Below are 18,577 nucleotides of genomic sequence, written 5' to 3'. Positions count from 1 at the left end.
GCTTGGAAAGGTAATTTAACGGTATCAAGAAAAATGAGTGGTTGCAGTGGATAATTTTTTAGGAATCTAGTGCAGTCCCAAGGAAATGAAATGCACCTATGGAACAGCTTCCCCAATGAAACTCACAGAGCACCTTTTGTGTGTGCCCCTTATTGGCATCAGGCAAATAACTTTTAATTCAACCAGGCTTTTAAATTGTGCCTTAAATCCAGGCTGTAGCTTGTTTTATGCTGCCTCAATGTAAGAACTTTTCTTTTCTGTATTTTGTCACTGATTTGATTCTCACCCTATATTGTGTGTTTAGGATTTTGTTGCAAGCCACCCAGGAGCAATGAGGCGGCGATATAGATCCAACAGAGCAGTCAACATCAGCATCATGGTGAAATCCATGAGTCTTAAATATTGCATTTATGGCTGAAATCATACTCTACTTTGTAGAGTTATGCTTGCCAAAACTCACTGAAATGATTAGGTGTGGACAATATCCACGTAGGATATGTCCCAGAAGAAGAAGAAGAAGAAGAAGAAGAAGAAGAAGAAGAAGAAGAAGAAGAAGAAGAAGAAGAAGAGTTTGGATTTGATATCCCGCTTTATCACTACCCGAAGGAGTCTTCAAAGCGGCTAACATTCTCCTTTCCCTTCCTCCCCCACAACAAACACTCTGTGAGGTGAGTGGGGCTGAGAGACTTCAAAGAAGTGTGACTAGCCCAAGGTTACCCAGCAGCTGCATGTGGAGGAGTGGAGACGCGAACCCGGTTCCCCAGATTACGAGTCTACCGCTCTTAAGCACTACACCACACCACACTACATTTGTCAAGCAGTGATTGGCTCAAGTACATTCATTCCCCTTTGTAATTTGAATACACATCGGTCAGTTTCAATATGAGCACCAGGGTGAAAGGCATTTGCCACTTTGGGGGTTATTATTTTTATTGCATGCAACAGGTCAAATGAGTTCAGTCTTTGTTTCAACCCTGCTAACTAGCCTTTTCAAAAACCACAAGTTCACAGAACCTCTCAGAGATTTCTCAGAGAATTCTAGAGCTGCTTGTCTGACATCATCTTCTGTCGTCTTCCATACGTTTAGGTCACTGGACATTTTTTTTCAAGGCTTTTTCATGAATCCAGTCTACAAACTCAGGCACATTAGTGTAAACTCCCGGTTGACCTGGACGAGCGCATCCCTCACCCCAGCTGGTAACACCAACCAAATACCAGCTTCCCTGATGTTCACATGAGAGAGGACCACCTGAATCTCCCTAGAGAGAGAGGAAAAAAAGAAACACACATATTTTCAGTATTTTGGCCATGTGAGAGTCCTGGTCTTGAATGGGACATCCAAATTAACAACTGCAATAGCAGCTCTTTTCCTGAGTATAAACAAACTGCAACAGGGGCAGAAACATATTCTTCATTAGAGTAACGTCACCAGAACTCAAAAATAATCCGTTCATAATCTGTTTAAATGTAAAATGGTGGTAAATCTCAAATGCATTACAAGCGCTGATTTCAATCCAATGAACTTTAATATTTTTGCAGTTCAAACCAAGGGTAAATAAGAGTTAATTTATGTGTGGTCTGCAGAATTGGCATTAACTAAGCACCCAAACCTATGTCATATCTTCACATGTTCATTGTTTGATGCTACCTTTAATTTTTCAAAGGAAATGAAAATGGCCTTCTTGCCAGGCAAAGGTACATGGAATGCTTTTACTTTAACCCTTTAGTCAGTGCCAGCAAGTCTGCTCACTGCACCATATGTGTAATGGAGCCTTTTTGCCCCGGCCCGTCTACAGAGAACAATATAAAGCAGGACCCACCATATTTAATAGTTACACCGATTTCCTGAAAAGTGGGACAGAAATGGCCAGTTCCGCTTACACTGCTACTAGCCAAAGCAGATGTTAAAGATTAGATTTCTCAAGTCATAAATTAGCTTGAAAAGTAAATGGAGAGAGAATACATGGTGCAGATTGGCACATGCTTATTTCTTTAACTATTCCCAGGGAACCATGGGAGTTGTAGTAGGAGGGACAGCAATGGATTTCTAGCAGGATTCTCATCACCTTCATTCACCAAACTACAATTCCCAGGAGACTTTGGCAATTAAGCTGGTCAACATTTGTAAATTACGTAAATCCTAAGTAACACAAAAGGGGCTGTTACCTTACAGGCATCCCTGCCACCTTCTCTGTAGCCAGCACACATCATCTTGTCAGTTATCCTGTGTTCTTGGTATCGTGACTGGCATTCCAAATTGGATATTAGGGGGATGCGGACTTTTTGCAGGGTATCTTGTATCTCACCTACAGTGTTACAAATGACGGAAACAGGGCACAAAGCGGGAAGGGGAGAGAGATGTCAACAATGTTGCCAATTCCTCCTAGCTCAGTAATTTCCTGACTGCATGTCGGGACTCACCAAATTGTAACAAGAAACTAGAAGCTCCCAGGAGCCTGAAATATCCACCCACCCACTATGTAGGCTGTCTGCTTTATCTGTACACATGCAGAGAATGACCGTAGATCAAGGATGCTGCATTGACAGATGGTTGCCTTACATGACCTTTGAGGTCCCTTCCATATCTATGATTCTATGCACATCTTTCGCATGTTTCTTTCCATGCAACTTCCACTGGTTACAGAACTGCCCAGCCTGCACATCACTGACTCCTTCAGGAAAATCATCTTGAAAACACTAAGAGCATAATTTCTAATATCAAATTAAGGCCCCACATATATTACACATTTAAAAGATTTACCGTATTTTTCGCCCTATAGGACGCACTTTTTCCCCTCCAAAAATGAAGGGGAAATGTGTGTGCGTCCTATGGGGCGAATGCAGGCTTTCGATGAAGCCTGGAGAGCGAGAGGAGTCGGTGCGCACCGACCCCTCTCGCTCTCCAGGCTTCAGGAGAGCCCCACCGCCAGCCCCACAAACTGGGGGGGGGGGAGAAGCTTGACTTGGTTAGAAGGCTGGCGGGGGGAGAAGCCTGCTCCTCCCCGTCGCCAGCCCCGCAAACTCGGGGGACAGCAGGAGAGGCGCAGCGCGCCTTTCCCGCTGTCCCCCGACTTGGTTAGAAGGCTGGCGGGGGGGAGAAGCCTGCTCCTCCCCGTCGCCAGCCCCGCAAACTCGGGGGACAATGTCCTCCGAATTGGTTAGAAGGCTGGCGGAGGGCTTCCCCCTCCTCCAGCCCCGCAAACTCCCAGAGCGAGGCCAAAGCTGCACGCAGCTTCGGCATCGCTCTGGGGCCCGTTCTGGGGGCTGGGGGAGGGGGAAGCTCGGGCTTCCCCCACCTCAGCCCCGCGCCTGGGGGGGGGAATTTTTTTTCCTTTATTTCCCCCCCCCCCAAAAAAAAAATCTAGGTGCGTCCTATGGGCCGGTGCGTCCTATAGGGCGAAAAATACGGTATATATTTGTAGGCAGTGCAAAATTGAAAGCTTCTAGATTGTGTATCAGTGCAATTGCTACCCTATAGGTCACAGGAAACCCTCCCCTCCAGAGCATGTGGATTTTTCCCTGGCATGGCTTCATCTTTTCTGGATTCAACATGATTGTTTCCAAAGATAAGTATTTCACATTTCTTAGTTTTATTTTTTCAATACCTCTCTCTTTTGTGTAACCCCATCCAGTCACCCAGCAGTTGGTGAATTCTGTATTCATTCTGTCTTCAGATGGTAAGCATATAGGTTGCTGTAAAGCTGAATTTCCATTTAAAGGAAAAGTAGATAGTTAAATGCGGAGGAAAGAGAATTCATTTAAAACTACATCGCATTCCTGTAAGAATGCCAATCATAATTTTTACTTGGTTGGAACAATAGCTGGTTAAAAGCTACTGCAGTCAGGTTACTTTAGCTTAAGATTTTGCAGTAAACTTAAAAGTTTCACGTACCACTGAAGTTCATTGGCTTGTCCAGTTTCATTAAAGCAATGTCATATCCTGTCTCTGAATACTCATACTTAGGGTGGACAATAATCTCTTGAACTCTGAAGAAGGGGGTATCTTCATTTATTTCTGACTGCTTCAAAATGCCCGCATAAACACGCCAAACATCTTTTACCAGAAGGCTAAGCAGAGAAACAATTTTAAAAGATCAGGCTTATTTAAAGCTTTGAATATGAGGCTGTTTTCCATTGATTTAAAAAGGCTAACCTAAGATCCATGCCACACAGAAATCCAGCTATTTCTTTGTGTTTTAAAGCACTGTATTGTATTGCATTCTTTTCATTTCTGTTCTTGTAGCAGCTAATTCTCCCCAATACTCTTTGTGCTTTTTTTTGTGTGCCTCATAACATCTGGAAGCCATTTATAACATGCCCATGCCTTTCTTGAAGCCTTAGTAGTCTTTCCCTTCTTCTCATAACACATAAGAACATGGTAGCACATAGCTCTGCTGGATCAGCCCAAGGATCCATCTAATCTAATCTAATCTTTATAGTGGGGTAGCAGAGCTGAAAATACTGTATTTTTTGCTCTATAAGACTCTTTTTCCCTCCTACAAGTAAGGGGAAATGTGTGTGCATCTTATGGAGGAAATGCAGGCTGCGCAGCTATCCCAGAAGCCAGAACAGCAAGAGGGATCGCTGCTTTCACTACACAGCGATCCCTCTTGCTGTTCTGGCTTCTGAGATTCAGAATATAATTTTTTTCTTGTTTTCCTCCTCCAAAAACTAGGTGCGTCTTGTGGTCTGGTGCGTCTTATAGAGTGAAAAATACGGTAATGCCTATATATTTCACATCTGGTAACCAATGCACCTATGGAAGTGCATACTCAATTCTGACCAAACTAAGCTTCCTAGAGCACAATATACACCAGGTAGGTTAGTTTGGTCAGAATTAAGTATACACTTCCAGAGTTAACACTAAAGACCAGGGGTCAGCAAACTTTTTCAGCAGGGGGGCGGTCCACTGTCCCTCAGACCTTGTGGGGGGCCAGACTATTTTTTTGGGGGGGGGGATTCCTATGCCCCACAAATAACCCAGAGATGCATTTTAAATAAAAGCACACATTCTATTCATGTAAAAACAGGCTGTTTCCCGGACCGTCCGCGGGCCAGATTTAGAAGGCAATTGGGCCGGATCCGGTCCCTGGGCCTTAGTTTGCCTACCCATGCTAATTAGATTACCTCTGGTAAATGAGACACCATAGCTGATAGAGGACCATGAAAACTTGTGTCCCAGGCTTTTTAGACTTGTCTACCCTTGTACTATCTGAAAACAAAGGGGTGCATTGTTTGTCAGGTGTGATTTTTTTTCCCCAGCCCTCCTACCCTACTATTAAGTTTTCCCACTAGCAGTCCAGTAATTTCATGTACAGTCATCTCTCTAGTGAGATAGACAGTTTTCACCAATACTGCATGGCAGGGATGGTCCAAGATATTTTGCCACCTGAGGCAAACTATAGAATGATGCTCCACTGTCATGTTTTACTCCTTTAAAAAGAGGGTTTTATCTCACATGCATTCAAGCTCATGGGAAGAAAAGCCAGGCCTACTGTGCATGCACTTACTTGGCTTGTTCATTTGCAGTTTAGAAGAAGGTGCCACCAGCTCCACACATCCATAACCAAAAATGCCCTCACAGTTTACTAACCTAAGTGCAACACCCCACACAATGGTGAGAGAGGGAGAACAAGCAAGCACAAGAGCAAGGCTAACACACACAAAGGGAAGCAGTTCACCTCATTCCATGCATCCTGGATTAATGGGGAGGCACTCACTCACTCAAACTACATGAGAGCAGGACTAACAGAAAGTGAGGGAAGCCACTCATTCCCACTTTTTCTGGGACAAGCAGCCAGAGAGTGGTGGTAGTGCAGGGCAGCGACTCCATGCCATTCAGCGGGCGAGAAAGGAGGAGGGAGGAGGCTGGAGGCAAAGGTAGAGGCTCAGACAAAAGCACCACCTCAGCTGACTTGGAGGAAGCCCAGTGGGGGTGGGGCGGGGAAGGAGGGCAGGCAGCATTGCTAGGGGTTTGCGAGGCGTTGCTAGGGGTGTGCAATGGCCAGCCACTGCATGGATACTCTATGGCCTCAGCTACTTCTAGTCTTGCTCCTGCTGCTGCTGCTGCTGCCACCCATCCCTGGGTCTATTCACATGGTTTTCCCCAGGCATCAGATGCCTGCAGAATTCAACACAGAGCTGCTATTTGTGGGAAATGTGCCTTGTTGCTAGGCCACCGGTGCTACTGAGAAACATCAAACATAGCATGAGGGGGCATCCATTAGCATAATGGGACTTCTCCATCCTCCCCTCATAAACATGCATGCAGCAAACCTACTCCAGGAGGTTGGGGAACCTTCCGGAACAGATGGAGGGGTGGAAGGGAGAAACCAGAAGTCCCATTGGACTAGAGGAGTTCTTCTTGCATTGGACATAACTGGATCTCACCCACTGTTTTCAAGGCTCATCCCTTGCAACTTAGAAACATTTAAACAATTCGGTTTTGCTTACTTCACAGAAGTTTTACTCACTCTTCTGTACAATGGGCTGCAGTCACTATCCATTGGTCACTGATGATTGCACCACCACATAGATGACTCTGAAGAGATAACTTTGCGTGCAAACTGACTTGCCAGGGCCATTCTCCAGAAGACGAATTTGTTCCTCCAACAATCCGTCTCTTTGTTTGCTTCACACATTCTAAGAAAATACTTAAATCTCAACAATGTTTTTCTAGCGCAAATAGTTTTTACCTCATAGTTTTTGTTTATTGCAACAGCTCACATAGGTTGATTAAAATTATAAAACTTTGAAGTTTATTTTTTTTAATAAATTTAATGATTTTTTTAAAATTAAAAACTTTCTTTTATGCCCTCTCTCAAGGACTATATGTGGGCTTTTACCACAACAGGCATGCAAGTTCAGTTAAACTGAGGCAAATGAATTGACCCAAACCTCCCAGTGGTCTTCTAGAATTTTGTCACCACTACCACTATATTTCATCACTGATACTCTGAATTAAGATTATCCAAACTCCTAATGATTCCAGTTCTCCTTGTGTCCACCAGGTGCAATTTTGTGTATTTCTCAGGCCTTTGTGGGATACATTATTAAGACAAAAGGACTCTGTGGCCTGTAACTTACAGGCAGAAGACCAATTCAATCCACCATGGAGTCCTTTCCCTTGTTTTCAAAGTCAAACTGGATGGGACTTTAGGGAATCAAATGCTAACCAGACATGACTTGGGACAGCCGGTCACTGACATCCTGATGCTTTCATTTTAACCAAGCAGCAGGTGTTGGACTGTCCCTTCCCACAAGGGTTTGGAGCAGTAGTACAGAAGCAGAGGAGTGTTTAGTTCTTTCCCTGTTTTGTTTTTTCCCAATCCAAACTTAAACAAAGCTGCTGTAGCCCCAGTAAGGAAAGTGATACGTTTTCAAAGGTGGCATGGAACTCAGGATATCTAACCATTCTCAGTCTCCCTCACCAAACAGTAAGCTTCCCTATCAGAGCTAAGAGTTAAATGAAGAAACTGGAAAGGGTGAAATTTCTACTCCAGTGCAGGCATTCTCAATCAAGTCCACATATATTAGTGAAAATAAGTTATGAACGTGCATTGTGTTAGGAAAACTGCTTGCAAAAAAAAAAAAAGTGCATTTGAATCAAAACTGAATGCAAAATTCATATATTAGGAGAAATGTCACCTAAATGTTGATGAATTTCTATGAGGGGTTATAAATAAATAAGTGGCAAAACTGCTTTGGAAATGTGAATAACTAAATCTCAAAACGGAAAAATAAGAAATTAAGAGAAATGGAAATTGAAAGATTTGTCCAAGCACAAATTAAGCTCTAAGAGGCCTTTTCTATGTAATCCCTTTTAAGAAGAAGAGTAAACACAAACCAGCAAACAGAAGCTGATGGGCACTTGATAGCTAGACAGAACTACCCCAGAAATGTTTGTACAGAAATGTTTGTGCAGAATGACCACAGAAAGTTCAGGGACATGAGCAGCGTTTTGAACAGACAGAATCTGGTACATAAAACAGAGGAAGTATGCTTTACAAATTTAGAAGAGATATCAGGGTATCTATCAAAAGTTGTTAATTCTGAATTATAGGCAGCTTTTGTTCCTGAACTGGGCCACACAGTCTGTGTGGTAATTCTATATTGCTGTATATAAACTTACAGCAGAGCCTTGCAGATTAGAGACCTCAGAGGAGACAATATTGTGCAGATGAACAACAAGCTGCCCTTTATAAGGCAGCTTATTATATAACAAAAGTAGATTTAACTGATTTTTCTCAATTTTGCCACACAAACTTTGAATATGAATTTTTTATCTCAAAATTCGTAGTGTTATAGACTTGTTTGTCTCACTGGTTACTTCAGTTGGCACCAAATAGGAATTATTATGTTATGCTTACCTGTCACATTTGCTCATATGATAAACCATTGTGTGTCAGCCATCTGTTATAATGAAATACTAAGCACTACTGCATGAAAGCCCTTGTCAAATACTATCGCGTGTCAGCTTGCAAATCGCGTGTCAGCTTGCAAATACCATTAATTACTGATATTTCAAACATAATAGGAGGCCAAGAAGGTGTAGCAAATTTCAATAAATATTCAGCATCAAATATAAAGCATCAAAACAATAGATGGAGAATAGCGAATATACGATAACGGAGAAGATAATTTTAAGGCAGCATTTTGAAAGCAAATCTGTTTTGCCTCTGGTGAGCACCCAATAACTATGCAATGTGCCTAGACTAAAATTTAATTAATTAACTGGGAACTTTAATGGCTCTTATATAGGACAAAACCTTCAATGAAGCACATAAGAGGCCTGGTGGAACATACCAAAGATATCCCAAGAGAAGTGGCTGGCAGGGTGGAATAGTGCTGCGCTGCTATCATCCCAACAGCAGTGCTGCCAAAATTTAGCTGGATGGTGTGGGGGATAGGGCAGGGTGGCAGCAAGGCTGGGTGTGCATGGGCACACTGGCAGATGTGCTTGATTGGTTCCACCGGAGCACCCACACAGGTCTGCCTCAGCACCACCCTCAGTATCATTCTGGTAAGCAGCAGCCATGCCAGTGCAACACTTTGCCACCAGGCCGCTTGCCCCGCTAACCCGTCTAGCATCTAGACACCCGTCTAGCTTCCACAGCCAGCCAGCCAGATGCTTTAAGAAACATACAGAAACATTAACCACATACTTCCAACTTTGACTCACCAAGTCTGTCTTTAACCTGACACAATCTTAAAGAATAGCCAGAAACCTTTCCCATCTCAGTCACAATTTTATTCGGTGCCCCATCGGCAGTCATTCTTAAGTAGCATTTACATTTGCTATCAAGAAAAGAAACGAAGGCAGATTCAATTTTTGAATATTGCTCAGCAAGGAAAAGTTTATGGGTAAATCTTAATATTGTGGGATGTTCATTTGTTGATTTATTTCAGAAACTTACCCTTCTCGGTTGCACAATGTTGGGTCTGAATCGTAAGTAAAAAACTGGCAGCGGACCGTGTCTGTACAAAGCTGTTGGCATTCCTTGCTTCCTTTGACATAGTCTGCCTTCACTTGCTCCCCCAGAAAGTTTAAATTGTTGTGAGTCATACCATGACAGGCTGCCATTTTGTTCGTAACCATTGTAAACAAAATAAAAAATAAAAACAGTGTGTTATCATGATAAGGGCAAGGAATTCATCAATCATAAAATTGTTTTGTGGACAGCATACCAGTAATTTATGCATTACCTGGTGTAGCTGTCCGGCAGCTTAGGAGACTGAAACCTGACCTAACTCGTCTTTCTACAAAACTCTCCGGTGTGCCATTTCTCGATTTCATCATTTGGCAAGTAAATCTAAAGCAAAAACACAAACACAAACTCATCAGTGATAGTATTGATCACATATTGAAAGTGCTTCTAGGCCTCTTCAGCTGCATTCTGAATATCCTCTGATTCTGTAAACCAGAGTTTCCCAAACATGGGTTTCCAGCTGTTTTTGTACTACAATTCCCATCATCCCCAGCTAACACAGTCAGAGGTCAGGGATGATGGGAACTGTAGTGCTCAACAATCAGGTGAGTGGAGAAACAGGAGGCAGGCTGCCACATGCACACACCCCAGATATTCATTGACTCATCCACAAGGGCTAAGGATAAATATTTCAAAGAGATTGTTACAATTTTAAACATGTTATTAGGAAGCATGATGTCTTCAGACTACTTGATAGTAATACTCACTTTGGGTGTTTTACATCTCCATCACTATCATAAAAGGTAAAGAATAAGCAGACTGGGTTGTAAGTGCAAATTCTTCTGCATACAAAGGCATCAGGTGTCAGAACTCTTGCAACCGTAACACCAGAAAATACCTCCTGAAAAATTTCCATCCGACAGTCTGCACAGAAAATGAATGTGTATAGTCAAACTCATCCATGAAATCAAGAAATACACATACATATAATATCACTTTAGTCTGAGAGTTGTGGAGTCAAATTCTCCGGAATTTGTGTATTATGACACTGTTTGACCCTTCATTCCCTGAATCCATATTCTCAACTCAGCAACAAAGCTCATTCAATGGCTTGTGCAAGTCATTATCTCTTAGCATAACTACTTCACAAGATTGTTGTGAGAATAAATTAGCAAAACAGGATAAGATTTGACTATGTTATAACTCAAATATGTTATTGGCCCAATGGATAATAACCTTTACTATAACCATTCTCTTCCATAGTCACATCCACGTCATCATCTTGTGCGTGTCAGAGCCCTGCAATATTTGGGGCTCAAACTGGTGTCCTCCCAATATTGTTGGACTACAACTCCCATCATCTATGACCATTAGCCATGTTGGTTGAGGCGGATGAAAGCTTGAGCCCAGCAACATCTAGAGGTCACCAGGTTGAAAATGGCTCCTGTATGGGACATGTATTTATTTACACCTATGGCATTGTATCAAAACACACTACAATATACTTTCCCTACTGTTTTCTTTTAATATATACATATTTAGTTACCTGTATCGGCACCTTGACATGCCTTTAATGAGAATCCTGACATAACGCCACTTAGATACCTTATACTGGTTGGTGTTCCCTTGGCACTATACTTCAAGTAGCATTTATTGCTGAATGAGAAAGGAGAATTAAACTGTTAGCATGAAATAGGAACCCAGTTAAAGGAAAGGAAATAATTATCTAGCCTCAGATTGATTGTTTTCCAAATTTGTTGCCTTCCTCTATGTCAGGCATAGGGACCCTTTTTCAGCCTGAGGGCCATGTTCCCTCAAGAACAAACTTTAGGGGTCTGCATGCCAATGGTGGGTGGGACCAGAGAAAAAGGCATTCGACGCAATTGATGTGGCTCTTACCTTTGTACAATCAGCTACATTCCAACCAAACAAAAAATGAGATTTTTCTACACAGAGAGACACAGACACATCTCTCAGTCCTCAATCCAGACAAACAAAAGGCATAGTTCAGGGATATAGTCTAGTCAGGAAAAAAAAACAGGCCAGAAGCTGTAGAATGAAGCCAGGAGGGGCATGGTCAAGGGAGAGGGGCAAGCCCTGAGGAGAGCGCCAGATAGAGAGGCCTGCATTAAAGAAGCAAAATCCAGATAGTTTTATGTTTTGTTTGGTTAAATGCTTTACTAAAGGAAATGATCTAGAACCTGATCCATCTCCTGAAGTGTGGAAAATAGAGGGCAACTTTAAAAAAGACCAAAGCAGATACTAATTTTGATTGTGTGCTTCTGGATTTTAATTGTTATTAGAATAGCAATCCACAAGCATCATCCAATTAATCACACTGACAGTGCTCTGAAGGTAGATAGGTATCAGAATAATGCTGCTATAAAATATTTCAGCATGTGAAGTCACTAATAATGCTCTACTCATATGCATTCTGCTTGAAAAATGATTGCAGTAGAATGTTGATCTATTGTGCATCAAATTATACCAGCATACTGCTTGTCATTTTTAGGGAAATAAAAGAAATAGAGATAAATAAATGTACAAAATAAATGTATGGGGGTTCATCGTTAAGTTTTGAACAAGGAGGAGAAAAAGCACAAGGACTTGCCATTCTCTGTAAGGTATCTTGCAAACCGATTTGAGCAAGATATTTTTTCATTTCATTAAGATTAGTGAGTAATGCAATTCCACTGCGAACAATCTGTATTTGACTCCCAAAGTGCTGGGTCATTAGCACATTTAAATCCACAGTAGAGAATACTGAAACTGACTGTTCTGAAATAGATTAATTCAGCTTGTGCTATTGCAGACAATTTAATACCATTTTATGACAATAGAAAGTACTACTAGCTACTGCAAGAAGGATGGATTTAGGCAGCAAAGACTACTGCTAATGCAATCCTATGCATGTCTACCCAGTAGTAAGTCCAAATGAGGTCAAAGGGGCTTGCTCACAGGTACACGGTTAAAGGATTGCAGCCTTAGGGTCTATACACCATGAGCCAGAGACCATAACTAATTTATATAATCTCAACATGGCCAGCACAATTTTATAAAAACTGACAAAAATACATGATCTGTACAGGAGAGCTTGGGGAATGTTCAGCAGATCTCTAAACTTAGAGTGCAGAAATGTGAGAATTGTCTTTAAATACTTCCTTTCATTGAAATTTTCTGGTTCATTGTGTTTTATCTAGATTGAATAGTATGTCATTCTATGGTGTGATGGTTGGCAAGCCAACAACAGGTAGGCCATTGATTGTAGCTTGTTAAGGAGCAACAAACCCACAACCCCTGGTTCCATTGGAACCTGAGAACTAATTCAAGTCATAGCAGTTTCAGAACCAACTTTAACTAGATGGGGGCAGAGGGCATGAATATCACAGCCTAATGACCACGTTTATTACCCCAGAAGTAACATAAGAAACAGTATTTATACCCTCACACTAGTACAGGGACCTGAATCCAGGCCAAGGGCTGGCATAGCAGAAGGCTTTGATGCCATTATGTGGGGTGGGGAAATTTATGCAGCCTAAAGGCCACATTGCATGGTGGCCAAATGCCAGGGGTGGGTAAGTGACAATTTGCTACCTTTAATTCTATGGGCAGATGATTGATCCTGGAGCAAACAGCCTGTGGTCCCTGTTTTCCTGCCTGGCAAAGGCATCAGAGTCATTGTAGTCCACTTGTCATATACAGAAAAATGAACTATCTGATCCATAGTACTGAGAAGTCCATTGGGTCCAATTAAAAAGCTAATTGGCATTATTTACCGGAAATGTGCATCGTGAAATGAAGCTGTGGTGTATGTGAAAAAATGACAGTGATTCTCATTGGTGCATCTTTTTTGGCAGTGGTCATAGCTTTCTTCAGTGGTTATATTGTAGTTTTCTCCTCGCATATCCAACCCTTCATGGACTTCCTTGCTGCAAGCTGGAGAGGGGCAGAAGGACAACAGCAATCTGCAAATGCAGATGAACACCAATAGCAAGGCATCTAGAGGCATCTCTCTCTCCCAGCAACCAGGCATCAGTGCCGTACCCCAAGGCCCACACTGCTCTGTTTCAACAGTAAGCTTGAGAGGCAGAGCTCCAAACTTCAAGGGCAACTCCTAGATGCCAGTACTAGTCCCAAGGGCCAATCCCAATGCACCACACCTTATAAAGCCCAGGACGCAGATCCAACTTCTTAGTTACGTGGTCTTCCACTGAGCTGACAGCCTGTTCTCCCTAGATCTCAGAACTTGACAGCCTGGGAAGCAGATCCTACTCAGGCAGGGCAGCAATTCAAATGTATAGCAGTAGTAGTAGTATTTCACAGTGGGATTTCCTTCTGAGTAAAGATGCATAGGAGCAGATCCTTATTTCCCCCACCCCACCAGGGGCCAAGGTTGAGAAGTAGGTGGTCCTAGCTATTTGTCAATCGCCTGATGTCTCATTGATGTCAAGATTTTGCGTGCATGGTTTGAAATCATACCATGAGAGCAAAGGCACGGTGCTTTGCAAGCCCAATCGTCTGGTCATTGGCTCTTGCAAGGGCCAGTGCATAGTGCTTTGCAAGCCCAGGGATCAAATGATTGTTGACACTTGCAGACCCCAGTGCACAGGACTTTGTAGGGCCCACTGATTAGCTGACTGCCACTGCCTGAAACCCCCCTTTCAGCCAAGCCATGTCCCTACCTGCCCCATGTCTGACATCAGATATAGGGTACCAGGTGTAGGGCAGATGGGGAGGCCTGGAGGGGGGAACTGGGCCTTCAAGCTGGAGGTTCCCCACCACTGATGTAGACAACACTGAGCTTGATGGCTCAATAATCTGACTTGGTATAAGGCTGCTTCCTATACCCCTTTGGCTGCTTTGTAGGGTCTCTGAACCAGCAGACCTTACCAGTGACTCCAGGGCATTGTTTCCGGGAATGTCCAGAGATTACCCCTTTGGTGGGTATCTTTGGCAACGCTTGAGTATCAGTCTCTTTCAGGAAGCATGCAAACCTGACATTAAGGAAAGGAGAAGAGAAACAGATTATAGAATCATAGAATCAAAGAATTGGAAAGGACCCCTTCATTTATAGCGTGCATTTATTTTTCTTCCCCTTTATCTAGCTATTTATTTATAGTGTGCATTTCTGAACTATGCAAAAAGAAAGAAAGAAACCCCCTCCCTGGGTAAAAACAAACAAAATGAACCACCAACCGTCCCCTCCTAAAACTGTCCCCTGCTGTTGAAATTCAATTACACCCAGATTGGGATAGGAGGTACCTGTCTTGTTTGAGTACAGTGGTGCCTCGCAAGATGAAAAGAATCTGTTCTGCGAGTCTTTTCGTCTTGCGGTTTTTTCGTCTTGCGAAGCAAGCCCATTAGCGGATTAGCACTATTAGCGCTATTGACAGTTTAAGGGCTATTAACGCCTATTAAAGGCTTAAGGGATTAACGGTTTTGCTGCTAAAATGCTTTTAGCAGCTTAGCGCTTCAGAAAAAGGGGTTTTGGAGCGGAAAAAAATGGCAAGAATTTTCGTCAATTTTCGTCTTGCGAAGCAAGCCCATAGGAAAATTCGTCTTGCGAAGCGCCTCTGCAAACGGAAAACCCTTTTGTCTTGCGGGTTTTCCGTCTTGCGAGGCATTCGTCTTGCGGGGCACCACTGTATATTATTTCATTTTATAATGTATACAAATCAGAAAGAGCAATTATAAAAGCAGACAAAGGCTAATGTCACTTGTATATAGATGCCACTAAATGAATGAACAAATAAACAAACAAACAAATCAGAGATGTAATGTGAATGTTACCTTCCAATATCTTTCACCCAGTCTCCTGGAAAGTAGGAAAATAATAGACACTTTGGGTGATACGTGCACACCATTTGGCAGTAGTCTGCATTGGGAGCATAAACCTTAGAGATATCTCCTCCTTGAAAATATGTGTTTTCGTAGATTTCAGAAACACATTCTGAGACACAAAAATGCAAAATGTTAGCGTATGTTCATGGTTCATATTTGTTGCTGTTTTCCAAAGCAGGGGTAGATAGGCAGAAGATGGCTGATGATAGACTTCTACTTGCTATTAAAAGCTTTTGCCATAGTCTTTTTTTGCAATATTTTGCTTATTTCTGGTTGCATTTTATGTGTGTGTTTTTAAAAATGAGTGAGGGTATTTTGCACATTTTGTGCATTTTCTGAGCTCATTTTCAAATTGCAAGGTTTGGAGAATGGCAAAATCCAGCGGACTGTTTTGTTACGTTTCTGTACAGTGGGTCAGGGAATGCAAACCGGTTTTGTCAGCATCAAAGTGTGGAACAAATGAAATCCTCAAGCATCCCTACTTCAGCCACCCAGCCACTTTCAACCCCTGCACTTCAAGTTCTTTCATTCACATCGACCCTTTTCATTTATAAACCAGCTTTACGTTCATGAGTTCCTCTGAAGAATACAGGGAGTTAAAAACTAAAGTCCCGTTGAGCAAATAGAAACCCTTGCACTAATGGGATGCATTACACTGTGATATTTTTAACACAACCCTATTTGTTAACCTCTACAAAACTACAGTTCTTGTTGCTCCTTTCTGGGTTTTTGTATCAGGAAAAGTAGCCATGCCTTTATAGGTGGCCAGAGCAGGTGTAAGTAGACCATTATGCTATGGCTGGAGTAGATGGAAGCTCATTGCTCCAGCTCATTATGAATGAGTTGTAACAAATCCCCACCCCAATCAGCTCCAAGGCTAGCCCAAGACATTTTGCTGCCTGATACAAAAAATGAAAAATTAAGAATGGCACCTTCCTCTATTTCATGCACAAAGACCTACCGAACTGGCAGTTACCGTATTTTTTGCTCTATAAGACTCACTTTTTCCCTCCTAAAAAGTAAGGGGAAATCTGTGTGCGTCTTATGGAGCGAATGCACGCTGCGCAGCTATCCCAGAAGCCAGAACAGCAAGAGGGATCGCTGCTTTCGCTGCAAAGTGATCCCTTTTGCTGTTCTGGCTTTTGGGAATCAGAATATTTTTTTTCTTGTTTGTCTCCTCCAAAAACTAGGTGCGTCTTATGGTCTGGTGCGTCTTATAGAGCGAAAAATACGGTAAATTTTATTTCAATGCTGGCAACAGAACAGCATCTGGCCCCACAGCTGACAAGTTACCTTACTTGTGTGTACCATCCAAGTGTCCAGACTTTCCTGGGACATTCCCAGAATTGCCAAAACCATTCCAGCTTCTGATTAGATCCTGGAAGGTCCCATTTTCCCCTCCAGCACTGTCACTTCTGGAAAGTTTCCTAATCACAAAAGGCCTGTTTCTTTTTTAAGTAGAGGGCAACTGAGTGTTTTAATCTACTGTAATTGCTCAAACCTAAATTCTCCAGTACAGTGGTACCTCAGGTTACATACGCTTCACATTACAGACTCCGCTAGCCCAGAAATAGTACCTCAGGTTAAGAACTTTGCTTCAGAATGAGAACAGAAATCATGCTCTGGCCGTGCGGCAGCAAAGGGAGGCCCCATTAGCTAAAGTGGTGCTTCAGGTTAAGAACAGTTTCAGGTTAAGAACAGACCTTCGGAACGAATTAAGTACGTAACCAGAGGTACCACTGTATAAATTTAACACTGTCCAGCAAAATTGTGAGAGAGGCACCATTAGTCACCACTGAAACCCCCAGCTTCCTCTGGGGGGAAAAAACATTGGATGATGCAAAATATTTTGAAATTTGGCTACCCTAGAATTAATAATTCCGAGTTTTTTGATTTCCTCCAGTATTATTTGTTAGATAAACTATTACCGTTCCACATTTTATTTTCTGAGCTTGGTCCAATGAAGTCATTTAGGTATATCTTTACAAATATTCACATACAAGAAGCAATCTAGAGGTACTTACCACTAGAGACTGAAGAAATTAACAGAATGAAAGAACATATTTGTGAAATCCATGCCATCCTAAAAAAAAAATGCAATAAATTATTCAATGCCCATTTTAAAAGTGTACTATAAATAACACACTTCATTTCTCAAAAGCTCACATTTCCAAGGAGTTTAACCAAATGGGCATCAAAAGTTGTCATTAACATTGCTCAGTAATTTCAAAAAGTATAGTGCTTTTATTATATAAAGATGAATAATTTTTGTTCCCATCTGTTTAAACTATCCGCTAAGATTTATTATAATGAGTTACTGCAGTTAGTGCTGTACTTTTATATCAGCCCATTGGTTGATTAAATGCCGCAGCTTTAGTTAGATTTTTTTTTTTTAAAGTATGCGTCTAACATTAACAAAGCCTGATTTCTGACAATTTTTTTACAATTTTTAATATATGTTGTAAGCTATCCAGAGTGGCTAGGTTCTACTACTACTACTACTACTACTACTACTTTTGATTTGCTCCCAGCTATCTAATATAAGCCGTGCAGTAGATGTATATTTTATTTGAAAGTAATAAAGGAAATTCATTACCTGGAGATAGTTCCTGCACTTGTAACTTTTCTTTCTGAACAAATGCAATTTGCAGTACCCAAAAATGGGGTGGGGAGGGGGAAATGTACACATTCCACTTGTGATAAGTCGGGCTGCCTCTGCCAATGTTTATCTGCCTGTGATATTTACTTTTAAGGAAAGCTCACACAGTAAATACTGCTTCTGCCTTCTTGAAAGTGATTCGCAGCTGACGTAAGCTGACCGGTGACACAGGAATTTTTTTCTTTTCTGAAAAATGTCATTTTCTCTCATTTATATGAGCTAAGCCATCTGGTGTTTACTATGGGTACTACATTGCATCGAAAAGGAATGCATCAAAATCTACAACATGGGTAGGCAAGCTAAGGCCCAAGGGTCGGATCCAGCCCAGTCGCCTTCTAAATCTGGCCCGTGGACGGTCAGGGAAACAGCGTGTTTTTACATGAGTAGAATGTGTCCTTTTATTTAAAATGCATCTCTGGGTTATTTGGGGGCATAGGAATTCATTCATTTACCAGTATTTTTTTCAAAATATAGTCCGGCCTCCGCACAAGGTCTGAGGGACAGTGGACCGGCCCCCTGTTGAAAAAGCTTTCTGACCTCTGATCTACAAGAACATTCAAGATACACCCCTCACATCTCCTCCTAATGGCAGCTGCCTCAGACCCGCCAGTTTTGGCTCTCATGAAAGGGCAGCAAAATTTCAGTTATT

General features: G+C 42.0%; 1 protein-coding gene across 2 annotated transcripts; it reads right to left on the bottom strand.

The window, feature by feature from the left end:
- Positions 1-912: 912 nt before the first annotated feature.
- Positions 913-17,965, bottom strand: KLKB1 (kallikrein B1). Of its 2 annotated transcripts, none has more exons than XM_083458241.1 (15): positions 17,866-17,965; positions 17,294-17,352; positions 15,219-15,378; positions 14,319-14,422; positions 13,205-13,364; positions 10,975-11,084; positions 10,196-10,352; positions 9,706-9,812; positions 9,417-9,576; positions 9,182-9,297; positions 6,474-6,642; positions 3,893-4,068; positions 3,606-3,701; positions 2,167-2,306; positions 913-1,259 (listed from the first exon to the last, which is right to left on the bottom strand). In XM_083458241.1, the coding sequence occupies exons 2-15, from the start codon at positions 17,349-17,351 to the stop codon at positions 1,089-1,091; spliced, it is 1,884 nt and encodes a 627-aa protein (XP_083314367.1). In that variant the 5' UTR covers position 17,352; positions 17,866-17,965; the 3' UTR covers positions 913-1,088. The 2 variants fall into 2 exon arrangements, with proteins under 2 accessions (XP_083314367.1, XP_083314366.1); XM_083458240.1 differs by having other exon boundaries at positions 6,474-6,631; positions 9,165-9,297; positions 17,866-17,932.
- Positions 17,966-18,577: the final 612 nt, after the last annotated feature.

The sequence above is a fragment of the Podarcis tiliguerta genome (assembly GCF_965153285.1).
Source record: "Podarcis tiliguerta genome assembly, chromosome: 9".
NCBI classification, from domain to species: Eukaryota; Metazoa; Chordata; class Lepidosauria; order Squamata; family Lacertidae; genus Podarcis; species Podarcis tiliguerta.
Note: the sequence above shows the minus strand (reverse complement) of the source record. Positions and strands in the feature narration are given on the sequence as shown.

Coding starts and splice junctions, on each gene's coding strand:
- KLKB1 (XM_083458240.1), bottom strand. CDS start 17,351: ATGGCATGGATTTCACAAATATGTTCTTTCATTCTGTTAATTTCTTCA. Junction 10,353..10,974: donor ATGTCAAGGTGCCGATACAG/GTAACTAAATAT, acceptor TTTTCTGTGCAG/ACTGTCGGATGGAAATTTTT. Junction 9,298..9,416: donor ACATTGTGCAACCGAGAAGG/GTAAGTTTCTGA, acceptor TTTTCTTGATAG/CAAATGTAAATGCTACTTAA.